The following is a 19,389-nucleotide window of genomic DNA, read 5'->3' as shown; positions in this document are numbered from 1 at the left end:
GAGAAAATAATAAACTTTGAAATCTGTTCTCTTTCTTTGCTTTAATCTGATAGAAGAAAAACGACCCTTTGATTTTGAATTCTTTGCCCAGCTGCTTGAGAAGGTCTTAGCAGATGAGGGAAAGAGGAAGCAAAAGACCGTTAAAAACCAGAAGCCAAAAGAAAAAAAGTCTCCAAGGCCACAGAAGTCAAAAGGTACTTTAAAAGAGTGCTTGAGATGGCTATACAGACCAATGGTCAGTAATGTGTTGCTGGCAGAGGAAAAATCACATAGGGCATTGCATTTTCCTTCCCTGTTGTGGACAGGACAAGAAAACCTTAGCTTCGTAGTGTAACTTTTTCAGGTGTAGTTTATTGATGTGCAGGATGATAATAATTCGTAACAGAGCAGGAACTTGATACCACGGTGAAAATGTTGCTCTTCCACTATCTGAAGCGCTGATATTCTAATCTACCACTTGGTAAGTATCACCATGAGTTGCTAATCAATTCACTTTTGGAATTTTGGGGCCAAAATCATTTTTTTGGCAAGCTCTTCTGTGTTGGAAGTTTTCTTGCATTTAAAACCCTCTTCTTTTAAGGGTTCTGTTTCTCCTTCTATAGTAGTTTAACTTCCTGAGTCTGAGTAGTATGATTCTTTTCAGAGAATCATGTAAAAATTATTTTATCTTTCTGGTCTGTTCAAAATAAAAATTACGTTTAATTACTCTTGATCACCAGTGTCTTACTACCACTTAGTATCTGGAAAAGGACCATTGACAGATTCACTGTAATTAAAAACAGTTACACTGATGCAATTTCATACATTTCTTGCTAATTCTTGTTTGTTCCACAAGGACCCATCCTTTTGTAAGTGGTATTGTGAAATAAACAAGTGAACATCTTTTAAAGATGCTAGCTAGGAAGTAACACCTTTTAAAATTGAAGTAGTTGCTGCTTTTCGGTAGCCTTGGTTTTGGATTTGATTAAGTAAAATATCTCATGTATTAAGACTTAAAACCATGTGGAGAAATCTTGTTTCTATACATTAGTGGTAGATTAAAGATTGTCGTGTAAAGCAACATGAATATGCTTTTCTACTTCATTTGCATTTTGGACTTCTTAATTACAGGGGAACAAGTTCATTTAAGATGAATAAAAAGGAAAGTTTCTTGGTGGTTAAGTACAGGATCAAGACAAAATGTCCTTAAAATAGGGGGGAGGAAAATTTTAGAAACTCATTAAACCGAGAAAATAGCTTCTTAATTATTAGCTAAATAGTATTTCACCTTTCTTATGTAAGCTAGAATGGTCAACTCTTGTACATTTCTTGATGAAAAGTTACTTTTACATGGCTTACGTTCTGTAACCATCGTCACGTATTTTTGCAGACATACAAAAATTCTTTATAGGAGTAGCAACGTCTGTTTTCCCTGAATGCAAATGTGACTGTATTAACTGCGAAGAAGCACAGGCATTACAGCATTTACTAAATTTGCTTTACATCCCATACTGACTTTCTCCTGGTGAAGTGTTGTCCCATGTACAGAATGTGTTTTGTATTAAATGCTGAAGTTAATCTATGCTGGAGCTTTTCTGGCAAGTCAATGACTGACGCTCCCCAGTCCTGCTCATACACCTCGCAGTGTATTGGCAGTGATACATGAATACACAAATGTTTTTGGTAGAAGTGCCTTTGCTGTTTGTGGCTCTTAGTACTCTACCAGTCCATTTACCAAGAGCGGTATTGTCTCAATAGCAAAAGCTGCCCGCACAGAAGCTGTTAATGATCAAGATGAAATTCAGGAAGCTGGAATTTCTGATGCAGAAACAGAAGCAGATGGTGTGACAGCTGAGAAAGAAAATGAGGAATCTTTGGGCATTTCTGAACAGGCAGAAGAACAGGTTGCATCAGAGCCAGCATTATCAAAAAAGAAGAGAAAGAGGAAGAGAAAAGATGATCTTGAACAGGAAGTGGAGAATATTCCTGAAGAAATGGCTGGTCCTTCAAAAACTGCTGAAGAAGGGAAGTCCTGTAATAAAAGTAAGAGGCAGAAATGCTCACTTTCAAATGTTCAAATAAAAATTTTATATAAAGTCATTGTGAACTTAAAAGTCAGAATTTGGTCTTTGATTTATATTGCTGATCTGCCTTGTAGGAGGTTGTGGAACAATGCCTTTTAAAATCAGCTTTCATTCTAAATCTAAACATACATTGTTTAGATGAAAACAGTTCTCTTAATAGTCTTATTGGTCTTACATTAACTCTTCTCCACTGTAGCTACCATTTGATTACTAGAATTCTAAGATGTTTTCCAGAATGTCCAAACTGATTTAATTCTTATTAATATCAGGAAAAACAGTGATACATGCAAGCAGTGATAGTCATACTACCTGTGGAGAAGAAGTGAATTGTGCTATTGAAGGAAAACAAAACGCGACTGCTGTAACATTGGAAAAGAGATCAGAGTCTTGTTCACCAATGAATAACCAAATGGAAAGAGAAGGTGGTGTCAATTTATGCAGGTAATGTTTATAATGGAAAGCTTAGGCAAAAAAAAATAGTTTAAAGTTTTAATGTTGGTTTTATTTTTTCATGATTACCACCATTTAACTGCCACAGAATGTGCGGGTTTCTGAGAACTGTGCTGGGATTTAGTAAGCTGTTTATAATTTACATACACAAAATATTCTCTGCCGTAATGAGCTGCACATGCAAAATTAATGTACATAATTACTAAAGTCACTTCAGAAAGTTACTTCATTTTTTAAAGGTGTTTAGGAAGACCATTGTTTATGCTAACTTCTAATATTTCTCTTGAAGCACTGCTTGATAATGTTGGTAAGTTGAGTTACTATGTGCTTGGAATTCTTGTCTGTAACATAAGTATTCTTGTGGAAAAGGAATGTTGCTTAGATTTTATTTACGCAGAATTTAGGTGAAAGGCAAGCTTTTGGGTTCGGTTCTGGCCATACTTTTACTAAGAAGAAAGTGTATACTCGTTTATAAAATTTGTTATAAGTGAATATGGAAATCTAAAAATTCATTATGATACTGCTTCAGTTTTCTGTGTTAATTTGCTGTATTTACCTGTATTGTAATTGTTTGTTATTTTGTACAGATTCCCAAAAACTTCCATTTTCTTTAATAGTTCATTAGAAGTAAATGAAGGGGTAGTTATTTGCCTTTCTAAACCTAGATTGTTACAAAATATCAAAGGAAAAAACCATTGGCATACAATTGTTCATGTTAAAGTTTATTTTTGTAAAAACAATCAGTCCGCAATAATCAGATATCTTTTTCCAGTGCAAAAGTACGAAAGTTGTTTTAAAGCTCGTAGTCTGCAAATATTACTAAAACTTTGTGAGAGTCTCTGAAAAATGGGTAGTTATTTAGCGTCAAAATTCCATTGCTTTTCAGTGCAACTTCCTATCTGTAAGCAAAAATAGCTTTTTTTCTACAAGTACACTAATGTTCCTGTATGCTTTTATTTATTTCAGCCTTGAAGATGGCAATGGTGTTATACCAGAAGTAGAACCTGCTAAATTGAGAACCAGAGATATTAGAGATAATGCATCACAGGAAAGCCAGATTCCAGAGTTACCAGTTTCAGATATTAGAGACAAGGAAACACAAGCCGTAGAAACTACAGAATCAAAGGTATTATTTTTTTATGTAGTCCTTCTCAAGATCTTGCTCTTGATCATTAAAAGTGGTTTGCAAATCAAAGCCATTTTTTGGTATTTGTGATGTGTTCACCACCAGATGGAAAACAATCAACAGGCCTAAGAACATTACCAAAACTGAAATTCTTTCAATTCTCCTGGGCTTAATGAGCTGTCTGTTAACCTAAATGTATTAAGAGAGTATATTGTGCATGCCTGACTTACCTCATAGACAATTTAAGCAGCTGAACAGAGTAATTTTTCAAAAGTGAAGGACTGCAATACGAGCAGCTAGGCCTTGTAGCAGGATTTTGCTGTCATATGCTTACTGGTGTTGAAAACTGATTTGAGTGGAACACACGTTGTTTGTGCTGCTCCATGAATGATCTAAGTAATGAAGCAGGGTGTAACCTCAGCAAGTTTACAGATGAGGCAGATCGAGAAGGAATTGCTAAGACACCCAGAGGTTATACAGGCCTCCAGAGGGACCTGGAGAGGCTGGAGAAATGGACTGACAGGAACCTCAGGAAGTTCAGCAAGGGGAGATACCCCAGGGGAGGAACAACCCAAGGCACCAGTGCATGCTGCAAGCCACCCAGTTAGAAAGCAGCTTTGCAGAAAAGAACTCGGCTGTCCTGGTCGTCTTCGAGTTGAGCATGAACCAGGAAGGTGCTGTGGCTGCATAAACAGCTAACAGTGACCTGGGCTGCAGCAGGAGAAGCTTTGCCAGCAGGCCGAGGGAGGTGATCCTTGCCCCTTGTTCAGCACTGATGAAGCCACACCTAGAGGACTGACCAGTCCTGGGCTCCCTGGTAGAAGACACCTGGACACACTGGAGACAGCCCCTCAAAGGGTCACACAGATGGTAAAGGGCTGGAAGCATCTCTCCTGTGACAAAAAGCTGAAGGAGCAGGAACTGTTCAACGTGGAGAGAAGACTCAGGGGCATCTCTTCAACATTTCCACAAAAACCCAAGGGAAGGGTGCAAACAGGACAGAACCAGGCCCTTTCCAGGTGTACCCAGTGACAGGGCAAGAGACAATGGGCAAACAGTGCAAGACAGGAGGTTCCTTCGGAGCACCAGGAAATCCTGTTTCACTGTGAGGGTTACCAAGCACTGGCACAGGCTGCCCAGAGAGACTGTGGAGTCTCCATCCTTGACAAGATTCAGAAGCTGTCTAGACACAGTATTGGGCAGCCAGCTCCAGGTAGCTTGATGTGTTGGTTTTGTGTGGCCTGGTTTTGATAACAAGGGGCTAGAGGGATGGCTTCTGTGAGAAAGTGCTGGAAGCTTCTTCCATGCCCAGCAGAGCCAATCCCTGATGGCTCCAAAGATGGATGTGCTGCTGGCCAAGGCTGGGCCAATTCAAAATGATGGTAACACTTCTGTGACAACAGATTTAAGAAGAAATCAAAACAAAAAGTGGTTGCAGAGTTGTAACTGCCACCAGAGAAGAGTGAAGTGAGAACACGTGAGAAGAACAATTCTGCAGACAATAAGATCTGTGGAGAAGTAGGGGCAGGAAATGCTTCAGCCACTGGAGCTGAGAGTCCCCTACAGCCCGTGGTACAGCAACTGTGCCCCTGCGGCCCGTGGGCGTCCACAGGGAATGAAGAGATCCACCCACAGCCCATGGGGATCCACAGGGGATGCAGAGATCCACCCATAGCCCATGGGGATCCACAGAGGATGCAGAGATCCACCCACAGCCCGTGGGGATCCACAGGGGATGCAGAGATCCACCCACAGCCCGTGGGGATCCACAGGGAATGCAGAGATCCACCCACAGCCTATGGAGGAGCCCCATGCTGGATGCCTGGAGGAGGTTGTGACACTGTGGGAGACCCATGGAGAGAGGTGCCCTGCTCCTAGGCTGGAGCAGCCTGTCCTTGGAGGACTGCACTTGATGGAAGAGTGACCCACACCACAGCAGTTTGAGGGGACCTGGTGCCCATGAGATGGAGCCACATCAGAGAAGCTTATGGAGAACTGTCTCCTGTGGGAGGGACCCCAGGGTGCAGCAGGAGAACAACTCCTCTCCCTGAGCACTGGGAGAGCCTCGAACTGACCATAATCCCCTTCCCTGTCTCCTCGCACTGCTGGAGAAGGAGGGAGAGGTGTGGGGAGGGTATTCTTAAGGTTGTATTTTACTTCTCATTATCCTGCTCTGATTTTGTTAGTAACAAATTCATTTCGTATTTGTAAGTTTTGCCTCTGATGGTATTAAGTAAGTGATCTCTCTCTTGGTCCTTATTTCCAGCCATGAACCCTGCTTTAAATTTTCTTTCCTCTGTCCAGCTGCAGAGAGGAGGGAGTGAGCAGCTTTGGTGGGTGCCTGGCATCTGTCCCAGATTGACCCACTACACTTGATCTGGGGTGTTGGACCAGGAGAGCTTGGCAGACCCTTCCACTCTCAATCACTGTGGCAATCTTGTTTCTGCTTTTCTTTATATTGCAGTAGAAGATCAAATAAGTTTTTTTCTTTTCCTCAACATTTCTTTTCTTCCTTAGAATGAAGATACACATCACTCACAAAAAACAGATGGAAAGGAGAGTGTATCAGAAAGTGGTTCACAATCTGAAATCATGTAAGTGGGATTATTTTACTTTGTGGTGGCACTTGAACTAAACCTGTATCTACTCAATTTGAATATGATTCCAATTGACCATTGCAGGTTCAACCAGTCAGGAGATAGTGATAACTTGTTTTCCATATTCAGTGAAGATTTTTTGGTAAAAATTTTGATTACTGAGTAGCAGTGCATTAGCTAAGGTATAAATGGTAGATAGGAATAGGGAGAAAGACTTAGCTAAACTTTGAGAAAAAAAGGTAGTCTTTCTACAGCCAGCAAGAGCAAGAGAATGAAATTCTGCCATATTGTGGGTAAAGCTTGGCTGTGAAATTTGATTTTTGTTTTTTTAAAAGAAGGGCCTCACTTAGTTCTTTAACATTCATAGATGTCCATCAGAGCTTATTAGCTGTACACATCATGTGTATGGTGTATTTCTTCTTTCTTACTTGGAAACTGTTCCTTTTCAGAACTTGATGCAAACTTCTAAGATAAAAATACTCTCAAAATGTCTCTGTCTTATCTGTACTCCTTTATGAAGTTAATTTTGGTGACCGTTTCTTACATTGAGAGATGGTATTTAAAGAAGTCTGTGCCTAAGATTTCCATTTTTGCATGATCATTGACTTCTTATTTCATAGTATAGTTTTTTAAAGGCGATTTAGAGATGGGGTTCTAGTTAATGCTAAGTTGGTATTTATACTTCTGTCTTTCCGTTTTTGAAGGGCAGATCACTCTTATGATAAAGACTGTGAAAGCTTTATTTGTCTTGTTCTAGGGAGAATATAAGAAAAGTTAGTAGTTCCCAATCTGAGGATTATTGATAAGATGTAGGGCTGTGTCAGTCTGTGAATCCCAGGACATGCCATTGCAATGGTTAAAGACACAGAGAGTGATGTACATATCCCATTCTTCAGTAAGATGTGGATGTTGGCAGTAGGACAAGGTATTTGAAAAAAGTTTGCTTTTCCATGACTGAGATGGCTTTGAAAGGGGATGGGACGACAGGAGAGGTGAATGCAAAACATTGTATATAGGAGAGATTTACATTGTTTCTTTATAAAATTAATTGAACTGACATGAATTGTGAATCCCTAGGAGAAGAAATATTCCTATTTAATTAACAGCAGGAAATACTTCCTTCAAATATTTTGAAATAGATTCCACTGAAAGCCAGCAAAGTTGTTAAGGTTTATTTGATGCTCTTTTCATGACATTGTAGCATGTCTTTTAATATCAGAAAGATGCAATGGAGGTTTTTTTCTGTTCATTGTCTTGCTGCATGCAATGTCCATGCAGTCCATGATGCTTGACCCATGCAATCTGTGATGCTCGTGACATACATCTCGAACCATATAAGACTTCAAGTTTCTCTTTGGTAATAATGTATATCATCTTTCGTTATACCTTAAGGAAAACTGAAAATTCAGCAGATAGAAGGCGCTTTGGAAGACCTAAACCCAATTTAGTGAGATCTTCTGGAAGGAGGGAAACAGCACCACAAGACAAAACGGAGGCCAAAACTTCTCCAACCATTGCAAATGCAGGTGAAAAGGTCAGAAAGAGGAATGTTGCTTAGTGTGTTGTTCTTGATGCTGCATCTGTTTTGCTCAATGGGGATACTGTGGGCCAGCGACCGTCTTAGAAATAACATTTTGGGAACTGCTGCTATGATACCTACACACTTGTAAAAGAGTAATATTCCCTACATCAATTCCAGTGCTCTGAAGAAGACAGTAGAAGAAACAGAAATGAAGCCACAGAAGTAGAGAACAGGGATTTGGATACTGCATCTCAGTAAGTATTGAGATTACTTTTCCAGTCTCCTGGTATTAACTGACTATAATTGTTAATTTATTCCATATAGTTCTCTTAGAAAAAGATAGTAATAACTGGGAAACTTTAATATAAATTTCAAAATTGACTTAAGCATTTTTTGCATGATAACAGGTAGAAGATAACTAAGGTAGAAGATATGTGCTTCTTTTCTGGCAAGTTGATGAAAGCATCACTTTATGAAATACCTGTAATAATACCTGTAATACCTTATGAAATGCCTGTAATTTGAGAGGGGGAGAGTGATAACTATGTCTTTGCTTTCCTCTCAGCCTCAGTTATTAGGTAATGACTCCACTTGCAGAAGCGGCTGTGGTATGCAATCTAGTTAGGTTCGTCCCCTGTGTGACAAATTAACCTCCTTTTAATACATAGATAAATTGAGTTTCCACACATTGTAAGACTGAACAAAGCTTGTTTTTTGTGTGAAGCCACTTGCATAGGTTTGGGCAAGTCTTTCTGAAGACACCACAATTCCAGTAAAGAAATCTTTGCAAGACATTGTATGGTTAGACAGGCTTGAATATTATGGAGTAAATGTCACTGTTGTGGATCCTTTGTGCAGAGAACTCAAAAAACCTGGAATTGCAAAGACAGTAGTTAGAGGATATCGACAGAGATTTAAACCTAATGTTTCAAGAGCATCTGGAAGGAAAGAAGAGCCTGAAACACATGCAAGAAATGATGAAATATCCCATCTGCAGCCTAAGGGGGAAACTGAGAAGGTATTTAATAAAGTAACATAGCTCAATGTAATGTGTTAGCTAAAAAGCTGCTGGATGCATCATAATGTTGTCTTTTTTTCTTTACTTTTTTGCTCCCGAGTATGACTAGGAATTAGCAATTTAATTAACCTGCTTTCAGTGACAGCGTGGTATTGCTCAATAGCCTCAGCTATGGTGAGAGATTATTACATAAATAGTAGATACCAATAGTCTTTCATGTTCTGCAGCAAATACAACTTCAGGTGTTTGCTCTAGTTTTTACTGCACCTGTCTGACTGAGAAATTTACCCTGTAATTGTTTGTGTTTCAGAAGTAATCTATTTTGTCTCCTCTTATGAACAGTTAATTAGTCAGGTGATGCTGTACTTTATGAATGTAAGACAGTTCATGTTACAATACTCTGTTTCTATTCAGAATAATGACCAAGGTAATAGCTCTGATGTTACCAGTGAAGATGCTGCAGAAAAAGATGACAAAATCCTGGAGACAGTGTATCAGTAAGTATGAGAAAAATAAGAGTGCTGTCCAGCAATTTATCATTCTTGTCACTTCTGTAGTATTTGTAGTGTGGTAGTTACAGATGTTTTTGAAGAAACTTCTGCAGTACAGAAATTGAGGGCAAAATAGGAATCTTCATTATTTATGGAACATATATTGAGCATTTTAATTTTTAAAGTGGTACTTCTAAATTAAAAGTCAGTCGTGGTAAATGTAAAAAAGCTAAAACAAGCCTTGGCTATTTGCTTTTAATATTAAAATGCATCCATTTCCGTGGTTAAGTATTTAAACGGTAGGAGTAAGTGCTCTTAAAGAGGTGTTAAGTGTCAAAGAAGAGGAAGAAAAAGATCCAATACCTGGGCAATGTACTGCACATATTTATTAAGTGTTGCATTTTTCTTCAGTGAAGTGGCAGCTGTAAAAGGGATAATACATTTTATAGAGATTCTAAAAAATAAAAACTAAAAAAAGCAGACTTTCCCCCAAATCCTCCCCCACAAAAAAAATTCTAAAACAACCTAAACCAAGAACAGAAATAAAAAAACCAAAACCTCAAACTTCTCTTTTAAAGGGAGATAGTTGAAGAGGATGGATGGAGATAGAGTGGGTGTGATGATCTGCCAGAAAAATATTTTCAGTTATTTCTTTCATTAACCTGTTCTGTAACTTGATGCTCAGTGTAAAAATGTGTAGTAGAAGAATCTAACAGTTCTAGTAATGCTGCTTTACTGATACTTTTACATGAGTAAGATAAAAAAATTATTTATGTATTTTCTGAACACATTAAAGAAAAACTCTAAATACTTGCATAATTTTAAATTCTTTATTAAATTAGGTCATCTGCCTCTAGACTAGATAGGAATACAAACTGGTCGTCCGTTATGGATCAGAAAAAGGTCTCTCTAGTGTGGTATCCTGTCAGCAACGGGAAGAGGAGAATAACAGGGCAAACATAAGTTTAAACTCTCAGTCCCCAGTAGATACATTTCCAAATTTACTATTTCAGGAAGCTAGTAATACATTTTACATAAGTGTATGTTAATAACTATTTAAAAGAAAGGGGAAAAAAAATCAGTTCTCCAAGTCTCCTCCCACTTTCAGATGTGGTATGTACTTCCCGGACTATCTATGTTTTCTCAGGTCTAACGAAACAGCTGGTTTAAAAGAAGATGGCAAACAGATTGTGTTGAATCAAACACCTCTAAAGAGAGGTAGAATACAGAGACCAAAACCAAATCTTGGAAGAACTGTTGCTAGGCAAAAAGAAATGATACATAAAAAAGATCCTGAAGAGGAGACAACTGAAGGTGGAGAATCAGAAAAAAGTGTCAATCACCATCAAGATGAAAACAATGATCCCTGCCTCAAAAATGTAAGTTTCTTGAGCAGTTTCTTATGCACACTGTGTTGATGGGTCCTTAGTAAAAGCCTTGGTAACAAAGACCTAAGAATTTGTAGGGAGGTAACAAAGACTTAAGAATTTGTACGGATAGGCTTTGCATGCTTTATTTATTATTGCAGTATAAACTAAATTGTCATAAAATTTCCTCATTTTTGCACTTGAGTTCTGTTTTCCATGGTGTCAGGTTTAACCCCAATCAGCAACCAAGTACCAGCTTGCTTGCTCACTGCACCACCACCAGCACTAGAGACAGAACTGGAAGGGTAAAAGCTGGAAAACAGGGGCTGAGATAAACTCCTAAGTGCTGGATGTAAGGTTTAATAGAGAAAGCAGAAGCTACAGTCGTGTGCAGAGCATAACCAGGAACTCTTCTACTACTTCCCATGAGCAGGCAGGTGTTCAGCCATCACCAAGAAAGCTGGGCTTTATCACTTGGGAAGATAAAAGCCATTCTCCCTACTTTGTATACTGAACTACATGTCAGCAGAACATGGAATATCCCTTTTTTCAGTTGGGGTCACCTGTCCTGACTGTGTCCCCTCCCATCCTTCTGTGCCCCCCCCAACTTCTTCTCCAGCTTGGCAATACAAACAGCGGAAAAGGCCTTGGCTCTATGTAAGCCCTGCTCAGCAATAATTAAAACATCAACCCTGCATGCAGCATTAACCCAAAACACAGCCTCATACTTGTGAAAAAATCTAACTCTACTCTAATCAAAACCAGCATATGTGGAAATGGAATATATCTCACTGTGTCGTATTGTGATACCAGATCTGGAAAGAGAAATGCAAAGAAAAAATGTCTCAGAAGATCAACCACTTAAAAGAGAAAGTAAAAATAAAAATAACTTTTTTCGTTTATAGTGGACGCTGGTATTAGTTGGGTGTACAAGAAGCAAGAGAAATCTTAATGTTTCTGTAGAAAATACTAAAATTTTCTTATTTTCCTCCTGCTCTCCTAGTAGAGAGGTTGAGCAAATATTTAATCTTAATGGAGCGGAACTTTTATTTGTTTTAGGATTTAACAGCTCATGAAGACACTCAGCCATCCAGTGTGGTGTTAGAAGGTGTTTCTACAGATTCTGAGATGAGCTCAGTATATTCAAAACAGTGTTTCCAAGAAAAGTCCTCAGAAGCAGAAAGCTATAAAAGTGAAAAGGGATTGTCAGATGTCTCGAAACAGATTTCAGATTCCAATACAAGGTAAAGTTATTTTCACTTCAATGGAGAGAAGAGATGGTTCAAAGCTATCAGTATCTCTAGGTCTTATACCATTTTACATTCAACTCCAGCATTACAAACGAGTTTTATGTATATAAATACATATTTAATCAAGACAATACTAGATGTTAACTAACAAAACCCTAAAAGCTTGAAATCATTCAATTTATATGCTGTTGGATGTTAATTTGACCTTTAGGCTATTGGTCTAATTTTCAAAAAAATGCAGCTTTCTAATGCTCAGTGATTGTCTTCTCCATGTTGGTCTCCACAGTGCATCCCAGTGTGTTTATATAAATCTTGAGTACAGGGTCTGGTTTCCTATTAAAGTGTCTCTTAAAAAAATATAGTCAGCCACAGGTGTTCTGTAAGTCTGCTGGGTAGCTCTAAACATGATTAGAGGAAGATATTTATAAAATATATATATTATGTTAAAATGTCTCAAATTGTCTTCCAGGTGTCAAGTGGAAGTGGCAGTTAACTTTGCTTTCCTACTTATAAGATACAGAGGCTTTTGGTGATGATCACTGTGTTTTTTTATTGGATTTTTTCCATGTCACTAATGTTGTTATTGCACTGAGAGCTGTATACAAGTATGCCATGTTGTCCCTTGCCTTTGACTGTTCTTCTCGCTTGTTTTTGTAGGGAATCTCATCCTCAAAAGGAAGAGGAGAAAACTGTTGTATTGTCAGCTCGGCTACCAAGGACACGATTCCAGAGACCAAAGCCAAATTTAAGAACAACTAGTAGAAAGGAAGTTCTGGATGTAAATAATAAAGGTGCATCACAAAAAGATACCAACAAAGAAGAAAGATTGACACAGTGTGATAGTGAATGTAGCATCCCACCTGACACAGATGTAAGGCTTTTGGTTTTTTCCTTTAGTTACATTTGAGCTTTTGGTTTTGTGAAATGAAATACTGATTTAAATAATGCAAAGTTAACTTTTTGAAACAATTTTTTCAAAAGCTAAAATTTTCTACATTAAAACTTGTGTACTTTTCACTTGGTCGTATGTGAGGAAAAAAAGATGACTGAATCTCTTGTTATGTGTCCAGATGTCTTCGTGACTCAACGTGGCATTATAGAGTTGACAAAGAAGAAAGAAAAAGTATTTGTAGAAGATGGCATGGCACATAAGAAATATAGATTTCAAAGTGTTTTGTCTTAAATGAAACATGTTATTTGTCCTGGAAAGACTAGGAAATCATTAGTGAGCAGTTATAGAGAAGTTTTTTGGGAGAGTGCAAAGAGCTCTCTGAGTTTTTCAGAGAGTGATAAGTACCAAACTTCATAGACATCATAAAGGCTATTTTTGGTTTATTATTACCGCTTTTTCTGGTTCTTGTGTTTACATTTTTCAGAAAGCAGGAAAATGTGAAGTTTTAAACACACTAGAATCCTTGGGAAAAGAGAAGTCACTTTGCTCTCAGGAGGTTCCTGAGATGCCAAGTTGTAAGTCCCCTAAAACATTTTCAAGATCAGAGGATGCTGAACTGAAGTTCTGTCTACCTGAAATTAGCCAAGACATTTCTACTACTATTACAGGGTAAGGGTTTAGCTATTTTTGATTCTTGACTGTAACAATGAAAGAATTTTACAGGGAAATCATGGTGCTGATGGATTGCCATCTGGCAAACGTAGTCTAATGAAAATACAGCATAAAATTTCCATTCTCATAGTTTAACGCTAGTGATACTACAATTTCAATAGCTTCTATGCTAAGCATGACGTTAATGAACACTTACTTTATAACTGTTTCATCATCTGAAAAACTGGATTGATTCCATGTAAGCAGGGAAATACTAATTTGCTTACCAGAGAAATCATTTGAAAATTGCTTTGGTTTTATAGCAGCAAGTAGTCAGTAAGTTAATACCTTCAGTGAGTTAGTTAATTCTGTTGTTGAAAGTATTTAGAAGACCAGTGCTTTGAAATTTTTGCTGGAACAAATTGTCATTTGTAATTTAAACTCAGCTGAACTTTTAGTTTACAAGATTTCTCTTAAAAACTCAGTGGTTTTTGCATGTAATACTAATGGACCTATGTTTATATTTGTTATATGTGTTTGTACTAAGTTTCAGATTATTTTTTCTGTCTTAACTTTGCATTGTTGACAAAAAACAGCACTCAAGAAGAATGTCAACACACACCTCTTCCACCTGTCCAGCTGGCACAGAACAAGAGGTACAAGCCAAGCTTGGTAAGAACTGTTGGAAAGAAGGAGTTACAAATATCAGAAAATGAGAGTAAGAAAAAGCCTGAAGCCGAGCAAAAAGATGAGTTTGACAATACTGTCATGGTAAGCCTTAGTAAGAGTGAGCTTTGCCTTCAAAGTTGGTTTGAAGTGCATGTTCACTTTTATGAAGTTAAATGAAAACATTGAAATTGCATTGCCTGAAGCTGAGATAATACAGGAAATGAGAAAAAAGTTCCCAAACCCTGGTAAGTTGAGGTATTGTAGGTATGAAATCAATGAGGTCTACAACTTGAAGTATTAATTTTTTTTTTTTTACAAAGGATCTTCTTTTGATTGGATTGCATGATAGGAAAAAATGATGTACATTTATACAAACTCTGTAATAAAAATGAATAAAAATTATCTTTTTTTTCTCATTTCACCTTTCCTGTTTGGATGAATCAAATCTGTGTTGAGCAATCTAGTATAATGTCTCAAGTGAAGGCAGAGGACACCTATTTTTATGAAAAAAGGGGTTTTTTAATTGATAAGCTTTAACTGGCTTCATCACTGCAGTAGCCGATACTCCTCTATTTCATACAAGTAACAAGTAATCCCCACAGACACTTTACCAGGGTCTGTAAAAGATATGGAAATCCTCAAAAGCCATTTACAGTGTGATGTGTTCTTTGTAACCGTTTTGTGGGTTGCACGTGAATCGTATCATGGGGGTAGTGATATCTATGTAGACTTACCTTAGGTTTGGCATACAGCTAAACTTTGCAAGAGTGACAGTTTTGGATGATGTTTGTTTATAGCTGGTTTTGTTCTTGAGCATATGAAAAGTACTTGTGTCCTGCGTTGATCTCTCATCTCCCTTCAGTGGCACAGTCAGCTCACCCCTAGCTGAGATAGTTCCTTGTGGTTCAGCTTTGGCTGCTCTAGACCTGTGGCCTGTGAACCATGCACATGCATGTGCTCTGTACTGGGCAAGTCTATAGAACCAGAGCAGATCTGGTGCTCCTCTTTATTAATCAAGCTGTCACAGGCCTGAAGTGGTGAAAAATACATTTGAGAGGCTTCTTTGTGGAGCCAGTATGGCAAATACAGACATAAAACTTGTTAGGCCTTCTGGATCTTGAGGCTGTGTTATTGTGGCTTGGGTCTGTCTGTGCTGCCCTCTGCAGTGTCCAGTTTTCAAAGGCTTTCCATTTACTGAAGTATCTTGTTTCCATGGTGCTTCATGTATTGGGGAATTGATTGAATACTAAATAGACGAGTGTTTCCCGTAATGCTTGGGTGCACATAGGATTTAAGAGCTTAACTCTAGGTATCCCAGGAGTATGAAGATTTCTGTTCCTTTTTGCATAGAAATTGAATTATGATAACATGATTCTTGCCTTTATTCCAACTGGGAAAATAGCATCTATTCTATTTTTGTAGCATCAATTTCTATTTTTGTATATAAAATATATGTCTGTTTTAGAAGCTTACATACTTCTATTATTCTTCATGCTTCTTTTACTGTAAAATAAAGGGTGAAAATGAAGCTGTATTGTGTCAAGCAGATGTATTGAGCAAAGAGGAACAGGAACAGCAAGAGATGCCTCAGGTGTTCTCTATTTCTGAAACCTTATTGTCTGAACAAAGCAGGTGAGGCTTGAGTTTATCAAAATTGCATTTGAAAAGCTTTTATCTGTGCATATTGAGACACCTTTGCAATTGTCAGTTCTCCTGTTCCTTGTCTTTTGTCTTTCTACAGTATTTAATTTTCAGTGCCTACAAACAGCTTCTTCCAGTGTTTTCAGAGCACTTTTTTTTTGGCTGCACTCTGTCATTGTTTATCTGGTACATACTTGATCTGTATGAGGTCACAACTCTTCTTGACCAAGGTTTTTTGTTACTGGTCCTATATTTTCTTAAGTAGGAATCACACATGTAAAATATATAACATACAAGTTTTAAAAAATGTCAGAGACTTGACTTTGATTCATCCATGTGCTCTTTCATTTTACTGCCACTGTTGTTAAAATAAAATCTTAAGTGTGTGTTAGACTGCCGATACTTTGATGTCGGTATGGGTAGCAGCACAACTTGTTTTTTATGTTAAAAATGCCTTGACAAAGACATTTTGTTATTTCTGCTCCAAAATTTACCATAAATGAGAAATATATTTGAAAATATAATATTATCGATCTTAAACAAAGCAGTCTCTTAGTCTCTTGTGTAAGTATTGATTCAAACTTAAGTGCAGATGTGCTTTTTTTCTCTCCCAGCCAAAGTCAAATGTGGTTTTTCTATTTCTGTTTGTTTGCTTTAAATTCACTAGTACTGAAAAATTTACCTCCCAAGAAGGCAAGCTGAGTGCTCTGGAACCAGGACAATTCATAAGGATTGAGCCTCCAAGAACTAGACCAAACCTAGAAAGAGCAAACTGTGAAAAAGGATCTCCAGTAATACAAAATCTTGCTGCCCCAGATGAAGAAGAAATGAATCAAGGAGAGAATCTGCCTTTGGCAGAGGAATCTGAAGACCTTCTCTCCTCAAAAGTGAGATTCTCTTCATTTATTTCTGACTACACTTTCTGATGCTTGCTTCCACACTAGCTGTTTTGAAGAGATCTAAATGAGCTATTGTAAATGCATTAATAAATTTCAGCCTAGTAGGAATTCTTGTTCAGTGTTTGCAATCTATTATAGGGTTTTCCAAAATCCTGTTAGTGACATATTGATAAGACATATAAAGACTTCATTTGAACTTTGACATTTCAGTCATATTGATGATACATGAATAGTTACCTATATGCTGTATTTTTGTTGCTGGATTTCTCCTGAGCTCCTTGGTGGCTTCTCATGAAGGACTATATTGGTTATAGTGTCTGTTTTTATTAGCTAAATGCCTTCCTAGAGAAACAAGGAATGATGATGGTGCCATAAACTACTTGGAAGTTTTAAATGAAGTTTCGTCTCAGATTAACAACTTGATCATAATTTGCAGTAATTTATTTTACAGGTGATGTATTTTGTGCTAATGTTTTTTTTTTTCTCGAAGGATGACATGGAGGTATTGTTGCTTGTGGGAAATTTGTCTGAGAATGACAATGTAGACATAAATTCGGGAAGCATGACGTCAGGAACACTTTGTTCTTCTAAAAAATCACCAAGTTGCAACACCAAAAAAGAGCAAGAACAGTGTCTATCTACAGATGCTACATTAAGCACTCTGGATACTACAGAAAGGTAAAGTTACCTGTTAACAAAGTAAAAAAAATCTCTCATTTTGATTTCAGCTGGGGTAGAGTTTATTTTCTTCTTAGTAGCTGGTACAGTGCTGCGTTTTGGATTTAATATGAGAATAACATTGATAACGCACTGATATTTTACTTGTTGTTCAGCAGTGCTTACCTTGAATTCAGGACTTTTCAGTATCTCATCGTGTGCCATTGTGTAGGTGCAAAAGCAGATGAGCAGCCAGGACAGCTGATCTGAACTGGCCAAAAGGATATTCCATACCATGGAACATCATGCTCAGTGTGTAAACTGGAGGGGCTTGGCAAGGAGCTGCTGAAGACTGCTTGGGGACAGGCTGGGCATCAGTCAGCAAGCTGTGAACAGTTGTGCATCACTTGTTTCACTTGTGTTTCATTCCCCTCTGTCTCCTTTTCATTATTTTATATTATACTTTGTTTTGATTGTTCTTACCTAAACCCACAAAGTTTACCTTTCTTTTCTAATTCCCCTTCTCCCTAGCGTTTGGAGACTGACTGACTGCATCGCATTTATTTGTTAGCTGGGGTTAAGCTGCAACAGTACTTTAAAACTTTTGTGCATTTGTCCAGTTGTTTTTGTACAGCACTTGCTTTTGGAAGCACAGGCTCTGAGTTGTATTAGCTGCTATCTCCTATGTGCAGTGAAAGTCACTAGGTGGCATTCTTAAGTAATCTAAGAGTTTTTAACAGGATTAGGGGATTTCTTTGAAGGCAGTTTTCCTTTTTAAAAGGACCTTAATGGGTGAGAGCAGAAGGAAGTAATCAGGGTTTAGCGTCTGAATTTCTCACTAATACATTCTTGAATGTGCACCAAAGACTGAGAAGTGCCATTTGCACTCCTTTATAATTGAGAAATGGCAAGAAGACAGCAAGCTAATTTTATGTTTATCTAAGATATATTTTGAGTCTCTTCAGTTTTTCTTTCCAGTAGGAGAACTTCCTGTAATGATGCTTATAATACATGTGCAATATGAGGCAGATAATGCTACTTACATGCGATTGCTCTGGGTTATATTATAAGCTAACGTTACAGTCTTAGCTTACACAGAGCAGTCCCAAATCAATTTATTTTACAATTTTGCTGTTTTCTTGAATTAACTTCTGGTTTGCATCTGTCTCTGAAACTCAAACTCTAAAACTCTAAAATATCTTCCATAAATTATGTTGAAATCATGTCTCAGAGTCTTTGTGATAACAAGATAAGGGCCTTGACAGTCTTCTGGTCATCTATGATGGTGGACTTTCACAGTCTCACAGAATGGTTGAGGGTGGAAGGATCTCCTAGAAGTGTTCTGGTCCAAACCCCTAGTCAAGCCATCTGGAGCTGGCTGCCCAATACTGTGTCTAGACAGCTTCTGAATTTTGTCAAGGATGGAGACTCCACAGTCTCTCTGGGCAGCCTGTGCCAGTGCTTGGTAACCCTCACAGTGAAACAGGATTTCCTGGTGCTCCGAAGGAACCTCCTGTCTTGCACTGTTTGCCCATTGTCTCTTGCCCTGTCACTGGGTACACCTGGAAAGGGCCTGGTTCTGTCCTGTTTGCACCCTTCCCTTGGGTTTTTGTGGAAATGTTAAAGAGATGCCCCTGAGTCTTCTCTCCACGTTGAACAGTTCCTGCTCCTTCAGCTTTTTGTCACAGGAGAGATGCTTCCAGCCCTTTACCATCTGTGTGACCCTTTGAGGGGCTGTCTCCAGTGTGTCCAGGTGTCTTCTACCAGGGAGCCCAGGACTGGTCAGTCCTCTAGGTGTGGCTTCATCAGTGCTGAACAAGGGGCAAGGATCACCTCCCTCGGCCTGCTGGCAAAGCTTCTCCTGCTGCAGCCCAGGTCACTGTTAGCTGTTTATGCAGCCACAGCACCTTCCTGGTTCATGCTCAACTCGAAGACGACCAGGACAGCCGAGTTCTTTTCTGCAAAGCTGCTTTCTAACTGGGTGGCTTGCAGCATGCACTGGTGCCTTGGGTTGTTCCTCCCCTGGGGTATCTCCCCTTGCTGAACTTCCTGAGGTTCCTGTCAGTCCATTTCTCCAGCCTCTCCAGGTCCCTCTG

At 38.4% G+C, this 19,389-nt stretch overlaps 1 protein-coding gene across 4 annotated transcripts in view; it reads left to right on the top strand.

The window, feature by feature from the left end:
• Positions 1–19,389, top strand: part of LOC106859662 (BDP1 general transcription factor IIIB subunit) — a 52,691-nt gene that overhangs the window by 10,971 nt on the left and 22,331 nt on the right. For 3 of the 4 annotated variants that reach the window (XM_088155837.1, XM_014887111.2, XM_088155840.1), the window contains exons 9-25: positions 54–194; positions 1,738–2,022; positions 2,333–2,504; positions 3,480–3,639; positions 6,157–6,233; positions 7,629–7,770; positions 7,936–8,012; positions 8,617–8,776; positions 9,191–9,273; positions 10,415–10,646; positions 11,694–11,878; positions 12,542–12,755; positions 13,261–13,445; positions 14,024–14,198; positions 15,613–15,728; positions 16,405–16,624; positions 17,127–17,314. In XM_088155837.1, coding sequence (XP_088011963.1) covers positions 54–194; positions 1,738–2,022; positions 2,333–2,504; positions 3,480–3,639; positions 6,157–6,233; positions 7,629–7,770; positions 7,936–8,012; positions 8,617–8,776; positions 9,191–9,273; positions 10,415–10,646; positions 11,694–11,878; positions 12,542–12,755; positions 13,261–13,445; positions 14,024–14,198; positions 15,613–15,728; positions 16,405–16,624; positions 17,127–17,314 — 2,812 coding nt within the window. The remainder of the gene's footprint in view (positions 1–53; positions 195–1,737; positions 2,023–2,332; positions 2,505–3,479; positions 3,640–6,156; positions 6,234–7,628; positions 7,771–7,935; positions 8,013–8,616; positions 8,777–9,190; positions 9,274–10,414; positions 10,647–11,693; positions 11,879–12,541; positions 12,756–13,260; positions 13,446–14,023; positions 14,199–15,612; positions 15,729–16,404; positions 16,625–17,126; positions 17,315–19,389) is intronic. The other variant, XM_088155838.1, reaches the window with a different exon arrangement.

The sequence above is a fragment of the Sturnus vulgaris genome, chromosome Z (genome assembly GCF_052056855.1).
Source record: "Sturnus vulgaris isolate bStuVul1 chromosome Z, bStuVul1.hap1, whole genome shotgun sequence".
Classification (NCBI taxonomy): domain Eukaryota; kingdom Metazoa; phylum Chordata; class Aves; order Passeriformes; family Sturnidae; genus Sturnus; species Sturnus vulgaris.
This window is presented reverse-complemented; position numbering and strand designations above follow the sequence as displayed.